At 34.6% G+C, this 17,750-nt stretch overlaps 1 protein-coding gene across 1 annotated transcript; it reads left to right on the forward strand.

Annotated features, from left to right (window-relative positions):
* Positions 1-1,026: 1,026 nt before the first annotated feature.
* Positions 1,027-16,343, forward strand: LOC135211083 (delta(24)-sterol reductase-like). Its single transcript, XM_064244151.1, has 11 exons — positions 1,027-3,184; positions 6,185-6,323; positions 7,486-7,641; positions 8,115-8,220; positions 9,191-9,309; positions 11,063-11,157; positions 11,388-11,559; positions 12,291-12,434; positions 14,467-14,664; positions 15,440-15,618; positions 16,075-16,343. Exons 1-11 carry the CDS (start codon positions 3,132-3,134, stop codon positions 16,226-16,228), a joined length of 1,515 nt encoding a protein of 504 aa, XP_064100221.1. The 5' UTR covers positions 1,027-3,131; the 3' UTR covers positions 16,229-16,343.
* The last annotated feature ends 1,407 nt before the right edge of the window (positions 16,344-17,750 follow it).

Below are 17,750 nucleotides of genomic sequence, written 5' to 3' on the forward strand. Positions count from 1 at the left end.
GTGTGTGTGTGTGTGTATGTATACACATGCAGTACATATATATCAATATTTTATAATTTTAATATATGAGACGCTTCCTACATTTCCCTGGCCAAGAAACCTCATCAGACGCACATCCAGCCCGTGACGTCTATTGTTGTCTTGACATCTGTCCTATGGGAAGGAGATTAACTATCATCATTATCACTATCGTTATCATCATTATAAGTATTATTATTATTATTATTATTATTATTATTATAGGAATTAAGTTTTCAATAGTAAACTAACTTATAATATTAGTGGTATAAAAAACTTGTTAGTAATCATATTAATACTAAGTAGAAGGTACAATAAACTACTAAATGCAATTATGGGGACTTGAGTAGCTGGAGATAGAGATTATCATTGCCATTACAAGGATAAGTAACCATATATAATTCAGGTCTGCTCCCATCTTTAAATTTGCATAAGAGATATTTCATTCTCTTTCCTTCCCTGACCTTTAACCAAAAGTTTCAAATCTATATATATATATATATATTAATATATATATATAATATATAAAATGTAACATATATATATAATATATAGCTAATATATATATTATATATAATATATATATATATATCATATATAATAATATATATATGATATACTATTTTATATATATATATATATATAATAATATGATACTGTTCGTATATTCAAAAATCATGTATTGGTATCAGAAAAAGCAAAAGCGAACATCCTGCGGGGTTTACTAGAGGTGCAGACTAACTTTAGATCAGGCGCGAAGGTCTAGGTATACATCTAGACCGTGCTAGGGCCAATGGCCAATCAGAGCACGCCTCGAGTTTAGACTGTTTTCTCACGGACTTTAAACCATAGTAGTATAATCGTTTTTCATTCCTTTTTTTTTTTTTTTTTTTTTTTTGTAAGCTCTCTTTTTCTCCTCATTTTCTCTATTTATCTCTATTTTTATCTATTTCTTATATTTTCTCTTTTTTTATATTTATTTTTTCTCTCTTATTTTCTCTCTCAACTTTTCATTTTCCTCTCGGTTTTTCGCTCTTTCTCTTTTTCTCTCCCGATCTAAGTCTCGGCGGAGTGTCACCACTGTCCAAGGTAAGTGTGGATGTTAATAATGGTAATAAATTATGTAAAGCAATGATTTTTTTAAGGCTCAACAACGACAAGATGTATTTTTAGATCTTAAAAATTCGTATAAAAGCAGTGCAAAGACCGTTACCCACTTATCACGACCTTGTACTATCTCATGTAGATTGTAAAGACCTGTGTCAAGATACCTTCGTTACCCACTAATCTCAATTTGTATCTCTTATAGCTTGAGCAGCAAACATCATATGTACCTTTATGTTTGTATGTAGAATTTCCTGGTCTTTCCGCCGATATATAATTCATTAATGTATGTCCATTATATCCTTTGTTAATATCATTTTATTGACTGTGTGCGAGTCGTGGGACCCAGGGGGTCGGGTACTACGTTTCCGTCCGCACACTGCTATGTATATCGCGGGCCCAGTAATAATATTTTTACGGGCTGCTCTAGGAGCAAGAGCCTGTGCTGGCATAAGGCCAGCTTAATTGCCAATAACATAATAAATCTTTTACGGGCTGTTCCATGAGCAAGAGCCCGTGCTGGCATAAGGCCAGCTTAATCTCAAACAACAACAAGTAATAAATCTTTTACGGGCTGCTCTATTAGCAAGAGCCCGTACTGGCATAAGGTCAGCTAAATCTAAAACAACAATAAAACATCAGCACCTAGTTCTGTTTCACCGAGACCTTGCTCACAGCAGGAATTAAGCACAGCAACATAATTTTTTCTACAGAACTCTTCCATTCCATACAATCTTTAAAAATGAATCTAAAACCAAGACTTTCTGGGGGAAATATTAATGAGGGAGGAGGGGGTAAATAAAATAAAAAATTCGACCGTAACCAGGAAAATTAATAAAAGGGGTGTTAGATAAAAAAAAATTCGACCGTAACCAAATTTTTTTGTGTATTTATTAAAACTCAGTGGCATGAAAGATCTAGCTTAACCACATAATTTGTTGTATAATAGTAAAGATTGCACCACTTATTCGGTAGTGAATGTAATTAACTTTGACCGCCAATTGCTTAAAACTAACGTCGGACGAGTCATTCCACTTTCGCACTACATGCCTTATATGTAAGCATACACACATACATAGACTCACATGAGAATAGTAGTTGTTATCGAAATAATAATTAATTAAGCAAATTTTTGCTGTGACAATGTTCTGTTATTCATACACATGGGGAAGTGAGGGGTTCGTGACCAGGTTGCCCCCCTTAAATCCGCCACTGCATGGAAGTGGTCAAAAGTTTAGCTTAGGTGCAAATATTGTTTGACTTTATTGATAGCATAATTCTTAAGTGACGCTAGGATGGAGAAGGCCCCGAGAAAGCGCTGGGTCAGAAGGATCTCTAATATTCAGGATCGAGGGGAGAGGATGTGAGCAAGGAGGAGGTCAGTTGTGTTATTTGGGTAAGGACTAAGGGGTTTGATACGCTATCTTTTGTGGAGGCATATTAATGTTGTAGTATTTTCGATTCTGCTGTTTAAGTAAATGGTAGTGGCCCTTTTAATTTTTGTGCTTTCTAAAGTTACCTCCTGTTAAAGGAAAGTCTTAATGTTGAAAAATAGATATTGCTAATATTGAAGCCTTGCAAATATCTGTACACGAATGTCCACCATTATACAGTTAGGACATGAATCGTGTATGAGCATTTCTTGTTTTATTTAGAAAAAAATCCATTCTATGATTTTCTTCCAAACTGTGTAAATGTGTCTTTATAAGCGATAGATCTAGTACAGTGCTGTACCAGCATCCACCCTAGTGTAACACTGCTGCTTCATTAGATTGACCCTGTTGCCCGGCAACAGAGCGACCAGGAGTCTGGAAACCAGCTGAGCCAGAGTATTCCCGTACATCTGGCAACCAGTGTCTACTATGTGTCTAGGTCTCTCTCTCCCTTCTCAGACAGTGTCTCCTCATTGCCATCTTCCTGGCGAAGCACGGAAGACGTGTTGTTGATCTGCATCGTTTGTGGGTCTTTTTATATCTTCATTCGTTTTTGGACGAGTAATTGTCGACGAAATGACGTCAGGAAGCAATCAAGGATGGCTGGAATATTTACTCATACACTACCGGTGAGTTATTATTGATTTTGATTAAAGAAAGATTTGTCTTCAGGGTGAGGTACGCAAAGGTTTGTTGCATATTGCATTTATTTATTTGTGTCAATGTTTATCACCCAGGAGTGTCCCGTTTTTCGGTTACAACTTTAACAAACTAACTTTGGGAGAGGAGATTTTTATCATTTCATGTAATATTATTGTGCTAACTGTACAATAATGTTATATGAAATGATAAAAATCTCCTCTCCCAAAGTTAACTGTTGTTGTGGATGATATTTTTATAGTTCGAAATAGTATCTTTGATTTCCTTATTAATACTCATTTGCTTTCGTAATCTTCTCTTCAGATGATAGATCCAGTGAATAACTATATTTTCGATCAAGTTATTTTATTTATTATACAACTTAATCTGAAATAAACTCAAGATTTATTTCATAAATCTGAAGACAGTCCTCAACAAAAATCGACGTTGGATATCAGTGATATAAATTAATAATTCGTGCTAAACTAAGGTCAGCTGTTCCAGTTCCTTTTCAAGTCATCGAATATGATGTGGCGCAGAGCACGTTTAGTATTCCTCAAGGTTATGGGGAATATTCTGTAGCTACTCAGAAAATATGTCTTTGTGAAGAATGAGAGGAAAGCGATTGTAGCTGAGCTTCTATGGTACAGTAAGTTCCAGAAGTGAAGCGACAAATCTCAGAATTGATCGTACTTCTATAGAAACTCATGGGGTTGCCAGTTAGTATATTTAATCCAATTATTGTCATCCTATTTATCTGATAATACGTATCAGTGATTAACTGAATAAGCGCACAAAGTATTTCCCCAGTGAATGATTAATGTTAGTTCAGTAATTGTTTATTAATAGGAAAAAAAACAATTTCCCCAAAGAAACATCTGCGGCTTCCAAAGTGTGATATGAAGTGTTCGCCATAGAGTGGCAGCAGGAACCGTGTGCATAAGCTTTGGCCTAATATTTGTAAATTAACTTTCTACTTTTATAGCGTTATATCGAAAGTTATTATGATTTCTTTTGATAAAGCACAGAGAAGTTTAGCATCTGATTAAATGAAATATAAATAAGACAAGTTGGTATAAAAAAAGAAAAAAAAAAAACGAAATCCAAGTTATGTGCGCGTTCAGCGTTGGTTACATGGTTAGGCCTATTTCAAGAATCAAGGAAATATATTTTCCAGCTTGTTAGTTAATAATTTCATGGAATTACTCGATTGTGCAAATTTTTGCATGCGGAATTGCGTTCAGGGTCGCATCAGACAAGTATTTTGTAGGTTTCCACCCTTTTTTTCTCTCTTTCTTTCAGTGCATAAGTGAGACTATTCTTGTCCACACGATCCGGAGTGTGAATATGCTTGGCGAGTATTATTTTAATTCGAGTATCCCCTGTTATGCTCTCTCTCTCTCTCTCTCTCTCTCTCTCTCTCTCTCTCTCTCTCTCTCTCTCTCTCTCTCTCTCTCTCTCAGGAAGTTTTTATCTATCAGGAATAACCAGAGGTCTGTTTTAAGAATCGAGCACTAGGCCTATTGGTCATGCTCGGGTGCTTCTTTATATATATATATAGATATATATATATATGTATATATATATAATATATATAATATATCCCAAAAACTTCATAAATTTCTGTTATGCAATAATACTTGACTGGATCGAACTGATTCCTGGTTGTCAGTGGTGATATGAATTTGGGTGATATCACTCCCTTATGATACGCCCACTTACCCAAATTCAGTCTTAAATTTCACGGTTGGGATATGATTCGAAGATTTGAAGTAATAGGTTGAAGTGAAAAAGGTGGAGTTAGTATTGTGGGTAGAGGTTAAGGTAGAGGGGGGAAGGGGTGGTTGGGGTCTGTCGTCTCCCTACTTAACCAGATGGTGATTTTACGGGTGTTCTGGTTGTTTGCGACCGACTTTCTTATTTTTTATATAGCGAGTCTGTTTCCCAGGTGCAAGGATAGGTCCTGGTGTCGGTCCTGAAGGTTCTATCTTTGCCTAAATAACAGACAGTGGCCCTGCATTGTAAACCTTGCAATGCCTGGAACTAGGCCTAGTCACCTGAAGGTAGCAACAGAGGTTAGAGCCTTTCTCGAAGATGGTGTTTTATGCTCGGTCCTAGAAGCTAGAGTCAGAACTACCAACCACCCCCAACTTCTCCATTGAATCTAGGTGCATTCATGGTTGATTATGTTTAATGTCGCGGAGATTTTCCCTTCACATTCTATTGATACTTGCATGGTTTTATGCATCTTCGCTAAAATAATTGATAATACACTATAATATTAAATATTTGTTTCCACATTGCTCGAAATATACATTGGTAATGTTGGTAATCCTGTGTTGAACGAAAATTTCAAATTGTTTCGTTTCTATAGTTTGAAGTAATTGCTATACTTTAAAATAATTACTATTACCGTAATTTTTTCTTATGATTGTTATAAATGTCATAGATTTGATATTTGTGCATCATATGTTAGCTTTATTTTGCTTGATAGAGCTTTCACTGTAGAAAAAAATATATATTTTTCAGCTACTAGTTGTAGTTGCCAGTTAGTGAATTTCGAACTAAATTCTCTGAAATTTGTCGCTTCAGTTTTGGAACTTACTGTACTACTACCTTGTCAGAAAATACACCACCTATTCCTCACAGGTGTCAGCTGCCTTTGTTTAACTGTTTGTATGCTTTTATCCAACGTATATAATGTCAGTTTCACTTACAGCATACAGGCCATTTGGGCAGTTTCTACAAGGACAAAACTGTTCCGCTCCATATCTTCTTTAATTTTACCATATATATGTGTGCTTGCGCGCGCGCTAGTGTGCATGCAGCTGTTAGAAGAATGCATTCATTGCAGTCAATTGCACTGATATTTAATGACTGTGTATTAATGTATGATGAATATTTTTCATTTATCACTTTCTTTCCACAGTTAATCCTTTTCTCTTTATTTCCTATTCCTCATTTCACTTTTTCCTCTCCTTTACAAACAGATGGGTGATCGTCATCTTCTTCCTTCTCCCAGCATCCTTTTTCTATGACATCTATTACTACACGCGTTCGTGGATCATCTTCAAGCTGAACTCGGCCCCTCACCACCACGACAAGAGAGTGAAGGAAGTCCAGAAGCAGGTTGGTACTAATAATGATCATGGCGATGTTAGTTTAGTGTGTTTAGACTAAAGTGATCAGAGACGCTTCCGTCCGTTTTATGTTATATTTCTCTTCGTATTCTCAGCAGTTTATACATAACTTGGACGTCGTATGTTTCTTTTACGAAAAAATAGCAAGTATAAAATGTATTTGCAGTTTGTTATATAGGGATCGCTCTGAATTAGGTTTTGATCATTCATCTATTTGATGACGGGTTGATTGTTTAAAATATATGTAAAAGGTGAACTAGACTAAAGGTTATTGAACTAAGATAAAACAAGAAATCTTCTTTACTTAGTCGCCAAATAAAGACATCGTTAATACTGCGTTATTGACAGAAATTCATAACTTGAATGAAAGAAATAATTGCTATAAGCGAGATCTAAGACAAATTTCGGTCAGGCAGGTTCATCAAAAGTAGGTACACTAAATTTAAATGAAAATTAAACTTCTAACTCCAAAGATAAGAGCATATAAACTTTAGTCTAAAGATAATCTCTCTTGTTATAGTGTCAACGCTTGTAAAAGAGCCATATTTAATCCCCCCCCCCCCCCGAACAAATTGTAGGGCGTGCTTGTCTTTCTTTTGGGCAATTCATATTAAATTCTAATACACCTGTGACATGTTATTCTGGAACAACATTTCTCCAGCTTCTTGGATCTTTTCTTACCATCAAGGCTTAAAGTTTGAAGGAAAAGAAATATGGTTGCCGCTCTACTCCATTTTTTTATCCTAAAGCCGGCAGCTGTTTCAGCCATTAACACAAAGAGATATAAAATCTAAGATCAAAAGTCAAATTTAATCAGGAAATATGATCTGATCAGACTTCTACAAAGCTTTACAAGACCAGCGCCCTTGGCTGAGGTATTAGAACTGAAGACCTGCATCAGAACATCCCTCTGCTGGAGGAGAGAATATAATTTGAAGACACTTGAAAATCAACACAGGCTGATTTAGATACATGCCAGCCTGTATGTTGTATTGCAACTCTCACCACAGGTGTAGCTTAGAAATACCAAAAGTAGTTTGGCCATTTAACAGGTATTAGAATTTTACTGACTGTTGCAATCTGTTGTAGCAATATCACAATCATTAATATTTCTTGTGAGATAATACAGGCTATTCAAATACTATTTCCAGGTTAGAGAATGGAATGAGAGTGGCAGAGAAGTGCCTATGTGTACAGCTCGCCCCGGGTGGCAGACCATTAGCTTCCGCGAGGGAGCGTACAAAAGGACATTCCACAAAGTTGCGATCAATATGGTTGACATACTGGAGATAAACACTGACAAGAGGGTAAGAAAACGACATTTCCTGAAACCAGAAAATGGATAAATTGGCTTAAGCATTTTTCATATCAGATGACTGGTTCCTATGATTATATCAGTATATTGCTGTGATGACTTTAATTTTTATTTTTATTTATTGTCAATATTAAATTTGTATGCATTTTTGTATGATTGGTTTTTTCTTTAATATGGCAGTTTCCATTATTTTTTTTATTATATAAGTTTTTTATCAGTAAACAGTTTCATTATATTTCCATTTGCATTTCTTGTAGAGAAATTTAAAAAAAAATTTCAATGTCAGTTTTGCTACGACCCATCACTTGAGTAATACGTTTATCTTATACATCTTTTTGAGGAGCTTAGCGGTTCACTCTTCTGCTTCGATGAATCTGTAATAGCTTTTTAGAAGCTTGAAAACAATTGTTTGGTTAAACTATTTACGTACTCTCTTTTATGTCTTTACATATTTTACTTTTGCAGACTGTTCGTGTTGAGCCCTTGGTAACCATGGGTCAGCTGACGCATACACTCATTGATTTAGGATGGACTGTTCCTGTAGTTCCTGAAATGGATGATCTTACCGTAGGTAAGTGTTAATTCTATGAGAACTGTTTATTTTTCATTTTCACTTCAAATTACTATTTCTGTGAAGACTTTAATTACTGCTCTTGAAAATGAGGTCTGCGAAGTATATTGGGGATTATTCTTTAGCCATCGCATTAAGCTGTAGGATCAGTTATTCATTAGGAAGTTCATATTTTGCCACCTTCCTTTGAAGACTCATTGATCAAGATTTTTAATATAGTTTTAAATTTTGTGTTTGGTAAGTATTGCAGCATCTTGACCTCTTACAAATTATTTGTCACCTCTTGTAATGAAATTGGTTCATACACCAACCGCTCTTGAATTTACAAGTCGTATTTCTCCATGGTCAGATAGCAGTCATAAGAAACTTTGCCAGTGTATCCACTTCCTATAACTTCAGGAATCTTGTCAAGTTCTATCTTTAACATTGTTGGAAGTATCCAAGATAAATAAAGGCGAATTATGAAAATATAGTTGCTAGATTAATCCTTAGAGATTTTACAGTTGAATTATTTGACAGCTGGAACTCCTTTATAATTCAGGTGCATGGGAACTTAACACGAGGTATTTTGAGGTAATTTGCCTGTCCAAATAACTTTTTCTCTTATCAAGAAGGATCTTCAGTAATCTAGATGTTGCTATGGAACTTTTGCTCCCTCGTCGTACTTTAGTTGAGATTTAGTTGTGTAAGCTATATTTAACAAATTATCTCATTCACTCAGTCAACTTCGAGTGAATATCAAAAGTGTCACTAATACAGTAATTCTGCTTCAAGTATGGAATTATAGTAATGATAATTCCTTATATCCACTTGGGACTTTTTATGTCGAGTGAAGTAGAATAAAATCGAGACCCACGATGACAACTTCAGCAGAAAACGTTCATTTATTTATCATGTGATGTTTGAACCTGTAACAGAACGGAAGCCTCTCTTCTTGTAAATAAATAGTAATCTTTCTTTGCCCTTTCAGGAGGGCTGGTGATGGGAACTGGCATAGAAACCTCATCTCATAAGATTGGCTTGATCCAACACATGTGTGTTTCCTTTGAGCTGGTGGTTGCAGATGGTTCTGTAGTTACATGTTCAGAGGTTAGTAGAAGCAATGGCAGTGGTTCGTTAATTAAAAAGCTTGTTTCCAACTTTAGGACTGCATGCATTTCATGAAAATGCCTTTGGTTATAGTATATCCTATTGAGGAGCATTCAGTAAATCGTATAAGTCTCCTTTGGTTTAGCTGTATGTTCACTCAATTTTTGTAGGGAATAAGATGCTATTTATTGGTATCTGTCTTATATATTATGTATGCACACACACACACACAGGACACACAGCATATATAGATATCTATATATATATAATATATATATATATATATAATTTTTTATTTATATATATATAATATATATATATATATATATATATATGTATATATAAAGTGGTTTGTCAGCATCGGTAAGCAGTTTATTGATGCCGACTTCCAGTTAGCAGAGCAGTTAAGGAGTTTATCAGTGCTATTATCGCCTATTTTCGGTTAGCAGTGCTTGGCTGGGAACGGAATGGAACCCCCGCTTTTAACCGGGGACTGCTGCCTATACACGCACACACACATGCTCACACACACACACACACACACACACACACACACACATATATATATATATATATATATATATATATATATATATATATATATATATGTGTGTGTGTGTGTGTGTGTGTGTGTGTGTGTATCTGAATCACGAAAAAATGGAATATGATGAATATATAAATAAAGACAAACCCAGTAACGATGGAGTTCTGCAAGGCCTTTCAACTTCTTGTCCTTTACCTGGCAGACTGAAGAAATATAGAAATAGTTTTACAAAGAAATCTTGTATAGATGTAGTACAGATTGTGCTTACAAAGGAAGAAATATATATCAAGAATCGAACACAATTGAAGAATTAGTAGACCAACCAAAAAACGGGTTAAGTACTTTTGAGGATTTACAGAAGCAGGGACAAGACAATTAATAGATTATACAAGGAATGTGACTGACACCAATAATTCTATAAAAGTACACCTCAATAATTCTCCTTTTGGTAAACAATAAAATTTTTTTTCCAAGATTACTTTTTTTACCAAAAAATATTGAACATACTAATACATAGAAAATATATGTACCTAAAAGGTCACAAATTTGTAACTAAGTCAGTGATTTTATGTTTTAGTCATTCTTGACCATTTTAGTAATATAGGGCCTCAAATAGAATTACAAATGGGATGTAATCTGTATAATAGTGGATTCTAAAGGATTTCATGAAAAGAAATCTTTCGATCTGGCGATCACTCTACTTTCAGTCCAATTTATCCTGTGAGAGTTTTCACTTGAATGAATGAATGTAGTGTTGGATGTTTGCCCAGCATAAGCATTCTGTCAAAACTGGGCAAACATCCAATACTATATAGGGATTCATTCATTTAAGTGAAATCTCGCACAGGATAAACTGGACTGATAGTTCAGTGATTGCCAGATGGAAAGATTTTTCTATACTAAATCTTTTTGAATCTGCCATTATACAGCTTACTAAGTAACAAATAACATATATATATATATATATATATATATATATATATATATATATATATATATATATATATATATATATGGTTGTATATATATATATATATATATATATATATATATAATTATATATATATATATACATTGGTTGTATATATTATATAATATATATATATATATATATATATATAGATATATATATATATATATATATATATATATATATATATATATATATATATGAATATATATGTATATATATGCTATCTTTTTTTACAGACAGAGAATGAAGAGTTGTTTTACTCCGTACCTTGGTCATATGGAACACTTGGATTCTTGACAGCTGTAGAAATAAAAATTGTTCCAGCAGAGAGGTTGTTATAGTTTTCTTGGCTAAGTATTGTTCTACGCGTTTGGCATAATATATTTTCTTTTGACCTGATGCAATTTATATACATCTGAAAATATTTCACAGGATGATATATATACAGTACTTTATATATTTTTAAGATACCACGCTGTTTTTAAAGTTACATTAATTTATTTAGCAAATGAAATGTATTTATTACTGTATATTAAACTGATAAAAATTCTTTTCCTTCAGATTTGTACGAGTTGAGTACAAGCCGTGTCACTCCTTGGAAAATTTGGTCAAAACTTTCCAAGAGGAAACCAGCAAAGCTGAGGGAAACCAATTCGTTGAAGGACTGATGTATTCTCTGCATTCAGGTGTGGTGATGACTGGCAATATGTGTACTTCAGCAGAACCTGGGAAGGTAATGATATGTCATAAGAACCCTATCCTTATTTAGGTCTTCACCATCCACCGATTTGAATTTAGCTCTCTCTTATTTTCCCAAACAATGAGTTTTCATCAGTTAATTGAATATTCAACTTCTACTAATGCTTTATCCTTTGGCTTTAATTCTATGTTGTTAGGAACCGCAAGTTTTGTTATCATAACTGAAATCACTCAATTGTTGTAATACAAAATCCCGCTTCAAAAATACTCTGTGCATCAGAGAAACCTTGACTGAATATTGTTCGCATCATATCCTGTGTTTTGATCATTTCACTTTCACTGGAAATGAATTACATATTTGGCAATAATAAATATCTTTCATTCTTGCTCTTGCTTTCTCTGTGTCCTCGTAAGGGGTTAGTGCCATCGGCTCGCCTTATGCGGTGCAATGTAGGCCTTACTTACGGTTTACAGTGTCCCTTCGGCCCCTACCATTTCATTCCTTCTACGTACCTCCATTCATATTTTCTTTCTTCCATCTTACTGTCCACCCTCTTGTAACAATTAATTCATAGTGCAACTGCTAGGTTTTCCTCCTGTTACACCTTTCAAACCTTTTCGTCGTCCAGCGCTGAATGGCCTTAGTTGCCCCAGTGCTTGGCATGTATGCCAAAATCTGCAAATCAATCAATCACTCTTTCTCTTTGTGTAGTTTTTTTACATGGTTCAAATCAAATGACATTATTTCAAATTGGTTCTCAACAGCTGAATGCTATAGGTCGATGGTTCAAGCCATGGTTCTTCAAGCATGTTGAAACTTATCTGGAAAGTGACACACGAGGAGTAGAGTACATCCCAATTCGTGACTACTACCACCGCCACACCCGTTCCATATTCTGGGAAATACAGGTATGCTCTTAAAAAGATAATATATTGTATTTATAGAAAACCTGATTCTGTCATGTTTTTGTTTTTCATAATGCACTGTGTTGAGTTTTGGTAGAGGCCATGAAGTTAGAGTAGTAAAACTGTAACTAACAGTGAAAATAGAATTTCTCATGAATGGAATGATTGTCAACGTAGTTGTCAGAGTCACTGAAATGTTGAATAAGTTATTACTGTTCTTTTTGACACAAAGTGCTCCAGACTATTGTGAAATGGTATAGTATTCGTTTACTTTTAAGTTTGATCAGACAGCAGTTGAGTGGATTTAGGCTAAATTGCGAACCACATATATAAATACAATTTTTATAAAAGTAGTGCATTTATGTACTGAATTGTAAAGGGTATCTTAGAGGAAGAATGGGTAAACAATTCAACAGTTAGGCAGTGAAGATAGCAAAGCATAGGTGCCGGTCCATTCACAAACTTCTCAAAAAATAAACAGGAATAGAATTAAATTCAGATACATTTCTGATCATCAATAACAGGAACCTTACATAGAAAGTATTGGGTAAGACATTAAGTCAGAGAAGGAAAAACAGGAACTGCGATGTTACTTAAAGAAAGGTTTATTGACAGTGAGAACCTATGATTTTAACCCTTCATCTAGGAGAGCAAACTGTAAACCCATGAAGACAGCAAATAGCAGAAAAGTTGGACTTCCAGGATCTTTTTTTTAGGAGTGAAATCAGTATATGTCAGATTTCCTTTGGTATGATAAAACTTCCCCCTTCAAACCACAGAATTGCTGTAGTTTTTAAGCAGGTATAAAGAAAGCATGATTAGCAGAGGAAGGAGAGGCAAAGATTGACTGATTTACTAACTCTTTCACTCTGATGTCTGAAGAGCAAGAATAAGATGGGGAAAAGGTGTACACAAAAGTGATACGAGGCTAAAACTTTCTTAAAGCTATGCTAAGAATTAGGACATTCCTGTGGGAGAGGTGTTCCAAAGCATCAAAGTCGGCAACAAGTAGAGATAATTTAGAAGTCGCAGAAGTGGAGATTGTGATCAAAAGGGGGAAAAAAGATGTTGTAGAAGTAGTACAAAGTAATAAGTAGAAAAGGTGTCAGGAATATTATTGGCTTTATGAAATTGACAACCAGAAACACATTTTGAAGTGAGGAGTCTCATTGCCTCCTATATCAATATGGAGAGACGGAGCTGTTCTTGAGATGTAAATTAAATTTCAGTGACATACATAAGGGATTTTGACGTAGGAAAAATCTATTTCTGGGCGAGGAAGCCGTGTCACCCAGTGAAATATGTTCCTTTCTAATACTGACAATCTCAGCATGTGGATGAGGAGACCGCAAAAACCCATGGCAAGAAGTAACATAGTGGAAGAAAGAATGAAAACAATATTAAAACCAAAGAATAACTTAAATATGAAGAAGCCTAATTCAATTTGTATCTGAATGAAAGACTTAAGGTATATCGGTGCAGCTAATGCTGTGTCAGTTTTATAGTAATCACAGACCCCACTTATGTAATGGAACCAAGAGTTAAGGTTGTAGTGAGAACTTTTTTAAGAGGATCAGAAGCATCACTGAACAGCTGATTTATGGCTAGGAACAGAAGACTGGGGAAGTTATGAGCTAAGTTTTGGTCATCAGAGGGAAGATTAGAAAATGGGTCGAGTTTCTTTATCACCACCATAGTTCAAAAGCATGTCATTACCAGATCTTTAAAATTAACTTTTAGGAAGTTGCTTACAGTTCTCTTCCTGTAGCTGGGGAAATATCATGAAAGTTATTTTTTGTATCAGTCACAGAAATTTAATGCTTATGATAAATTTATTTAATGTTTTTAAAAGCGTCATGACAGTTTGTGCACATAGAGACTGAAGTGACTAGAACCTTGTTTCTTTTATCCAGTGAAGTATTTTTTAGCATAACCCCTCATAAATCTGAAAAATTTGAATGCTGTATAGTATATATCAATATGTATATATTGATATATGCTAATCAATTCTGTTATTCCAACTGTGTACTTACAGGATATAATTCCATTTGGTAATAATGTGGTCTTCCGTTACCTCTTGGGCTGGATGGTACCACCCAAAGTTTCTCTTCTAAAATTAACTCAAGGACAGGCAGTAAAGGAGCTTTATGAAAAGAACCACTTCATACAGGACATGCTTCTTCCAGTTGCAGATTTGAAGGAAGCACTTACGCTCTTTGAAAATGAAGTGAAGGTATGATACATTTATATTATATACATTGAGTCAGAAATGACTTGTGTCGATTTAAATTTCAAGATGATATTTTTCAGTTGTAAAAGATATCTAGAGGCAAGACAAGAATATCATCATGCTTCTGATAATTATATGAAAACTAGCTGACGACCTTTGTCCAAGGTAACACGTACATGCATATGAATAAATAGACTTTAGCTTTCTAATTTAGAAGAAAGTCATTACAGTTTAGCTACTTCTGCTTCCAGCAGTTTGGCAATTCTTACTTTTATGCAAGATGAACCAGAAGCTCATTGCTGTATGTTTACTTATGAATGTTAAGTCATTTTTTTCTACTTCTATTATAACTGTTATCGTCATTCAGAAACTGCAGTGAATATGCTAGTTACATTCCCAAAAATTATTTTTATTAAACTAGTGACATGATGAGTTGATAATAATCTTCCAAAGATATAAGTCGCACTTGCTGGCATTTCTCTTTTGTTATGAATTTGGTCCTTGGTTTCTGCATATCATCAGTTTTCAGTCTGTAAAAATTAATTTAGAGAGATTTTTTTTATAAGCATGGCCAATTTAGATATCTGTAAGGATAGTTTAGCTGTAGTTCAGATAACCAACTGTCTGTATTTCTTAATTATTACATCACTTATTATTATCTAAAACATGTATGAAGTAGACTATGTTCTTAATGCTTTATACATATAGGATAACTACTTAAAAGTATCACTGCACTTGCAGTAATGCTTGGTCACTGTAGAGTGTTGCAATTTTCCAGATATACCCCATATGGTTGTGTCCCTTTAAACTACCACAGAGACCAGGAATGCTCCAGCCTGTCCATGGAAAAGAAACCATGTATGTAGATATTGGTACTTACGGAGTGCCAAATGTAGAGAACTTCGAGCCTGTTGAAACTACAAGACGAGTGGAAGAATTTGTCAGAGAGAAGAAAGGGTCTGTATTTTGTGTATTTGTTTCAAGTAAACTGTAATGATATCCAAGAAAGCTTTGACATTTTGACTTTAATATCTTTCATCAGTGAGCTTAATTTTCCATTTGAAATAGATCTTAGATTTCGTAGTCCAAAGTATGATGTATGCAAAGCAGTTACGTTATTTCATTTGGTAGATGATTGCCATAAGCACTTAGGCCTCCAATGCAATATATCCATAACAAAAGTTGAAATGATTAGTACACAGAAACCGTATAGATCATATATAAAGAGTAAGAAGTAAAACTACAGGAAATTTTCTTTTCTAACAAAGCACAAAGATTTGTCTTTGTATTTCTTAAAGCTTTATTCATAAAGTGCTGCAGATTAAGAAGAACCAGAACCAGTTGGGTTATAGATAGTCACAAGTTATGTTCTTTTTTCATTGTAATTGTAATCTTGACATTTCTTCTCTACAGATTCCAGATGATGTATGCTGACTCATATATGACCCGTGAAGAATACAGGCAAATGTTTGATCATTCACTGTATGATGAAATGAGGGTTAAATACAAATGTGAAAAAGCATTCCCCGAAGTGTATGATAAAGTCAGTAGACAGGCTCGCATCTGAAACTTGCCTTCCTATTTATATATTTGTTGACATACAGGTAAATTATTTTTGTACCCAAAGAAGATAATGCTCCTCGTTTCATTGTTTCAGAAATTAATATTTACCTTTCCATTAACTCACTGTTTCATTTTGATTTTGATACTGCAATTAACTTGGTCTAACAGGAGGTTCTTAGTGTGTACGCTTCATAACTTAGTTTTTGTATGGCATGTACTTGGTCTCTTTCAAAGTTTTGCAAGTGACCATACGCAAAAAATTATTATCAATGGTGTTTTAAGTTATCCTGGATCTATTTGTTTGGGGCTTTGAGTGATTTTAGTCCGGATTATAAAATGGCTTGATTATCCATCCAGAAATCATGATCATACAATGTGCTGATGATGTAACTCTTGTTGCAGTACTAATTTTCTCCAGATAATTTCAAAATGAAGTTGCTGGCAGCATTAACAGAGATCTTGGGTAAACTGGTAAGTAATGTCATGAAAGCAGTAAGAGGCACATTACATGAGCAGTAATACTCAACAGAGTCATAGTGGAAGCAGTAAAAGTAATAGAAAGGCTAAAAAAGGCAAAACTAAGCTTTCTTCTAATGTTTGATAGCTGAGTCTCTCTCTCTCTCTCTCTCTCTCTCTCTCTCTCCTCTCTCTCTCTCTCTCTCTCTCTATCTCTCAAATCTCTCTCGTCTTCTCTCTCTCTCTCTCCTCTCCTCTCTCGTCTTCCTCTCTCTTCTCTCCTCTGTATGTGTGAGTGTGTGCGTGTGTATGTGCTGGGTTGGAGATTATGCTTGTTTTTTTTACTATTCCTATTTGTAGGTCACAAATTAGTATAATCGTTTTTCTGTCTGGACCAAACAAAACACAAAGGATTGTTTTTAAACATCATCTCAAGTTTACGGTCCTACCCAACTGTAACCAGTCATCTCTTGTATTTTATATCTTATCCTCGGAGAATCTCGGTTTATTTTCACAATGAATATGTAACACAAGGCCAGACTTTTGCAAATTGTCATGATAATTTTGAAGATTTTATACTGTAATATCTTTCTATACCTGTGTTAGAAGCCATTCTCTAAGAACTGTCGATAATTGAATGTGCTGCGATTCTTTAAATGAGTACAAAACAAGCTTAACAGTTGTGATGGGATTTCTGAAATGGGTACGTGTAACTGCGTGGTGGTATCAGAGATTTCTAACTTGCTAAGTATAGTGCAAGTATTATGTGGTGCAGTCGCTAAACTCAAGTGCTTCTGGCATTATGTGCTGAAGTAAAGGATAAGGTACTAATAATCATTGCTGAGCTACTACGAATTCTCCAATCAACCATCTCTACAATCTTAAAAGGAAACACACCATTGTCATGCTAAGGCAGGTTATGACTGTGGGTCTCAGTGAAATCACCAAGCTATGCAAAGCAGTTGTGAAGGAGATGAGATTCAGGACATGAAATTAGAAGGAAGCCACTATTTCTATCCAGTTAAAGGATTATTACACTTTTGTGAAAGTGTAAATTCGTAATAGTATTT

Source organism: Macrobrachium nipponense, chromosome 4 (assembly GCF_015104395.2).
Source record: "Macrobrachium nipponense isolate FS-2020 chromosome 4, ASM1510439v2, whole genome shotgun sequence".
Taxonomy (NCBI): Eukaryota; Metazoa; Arthropoda; class Malacostraca; order Decapoda; family Palaemonidae; genus Macrobrachium; species Macrobrachium nipponense.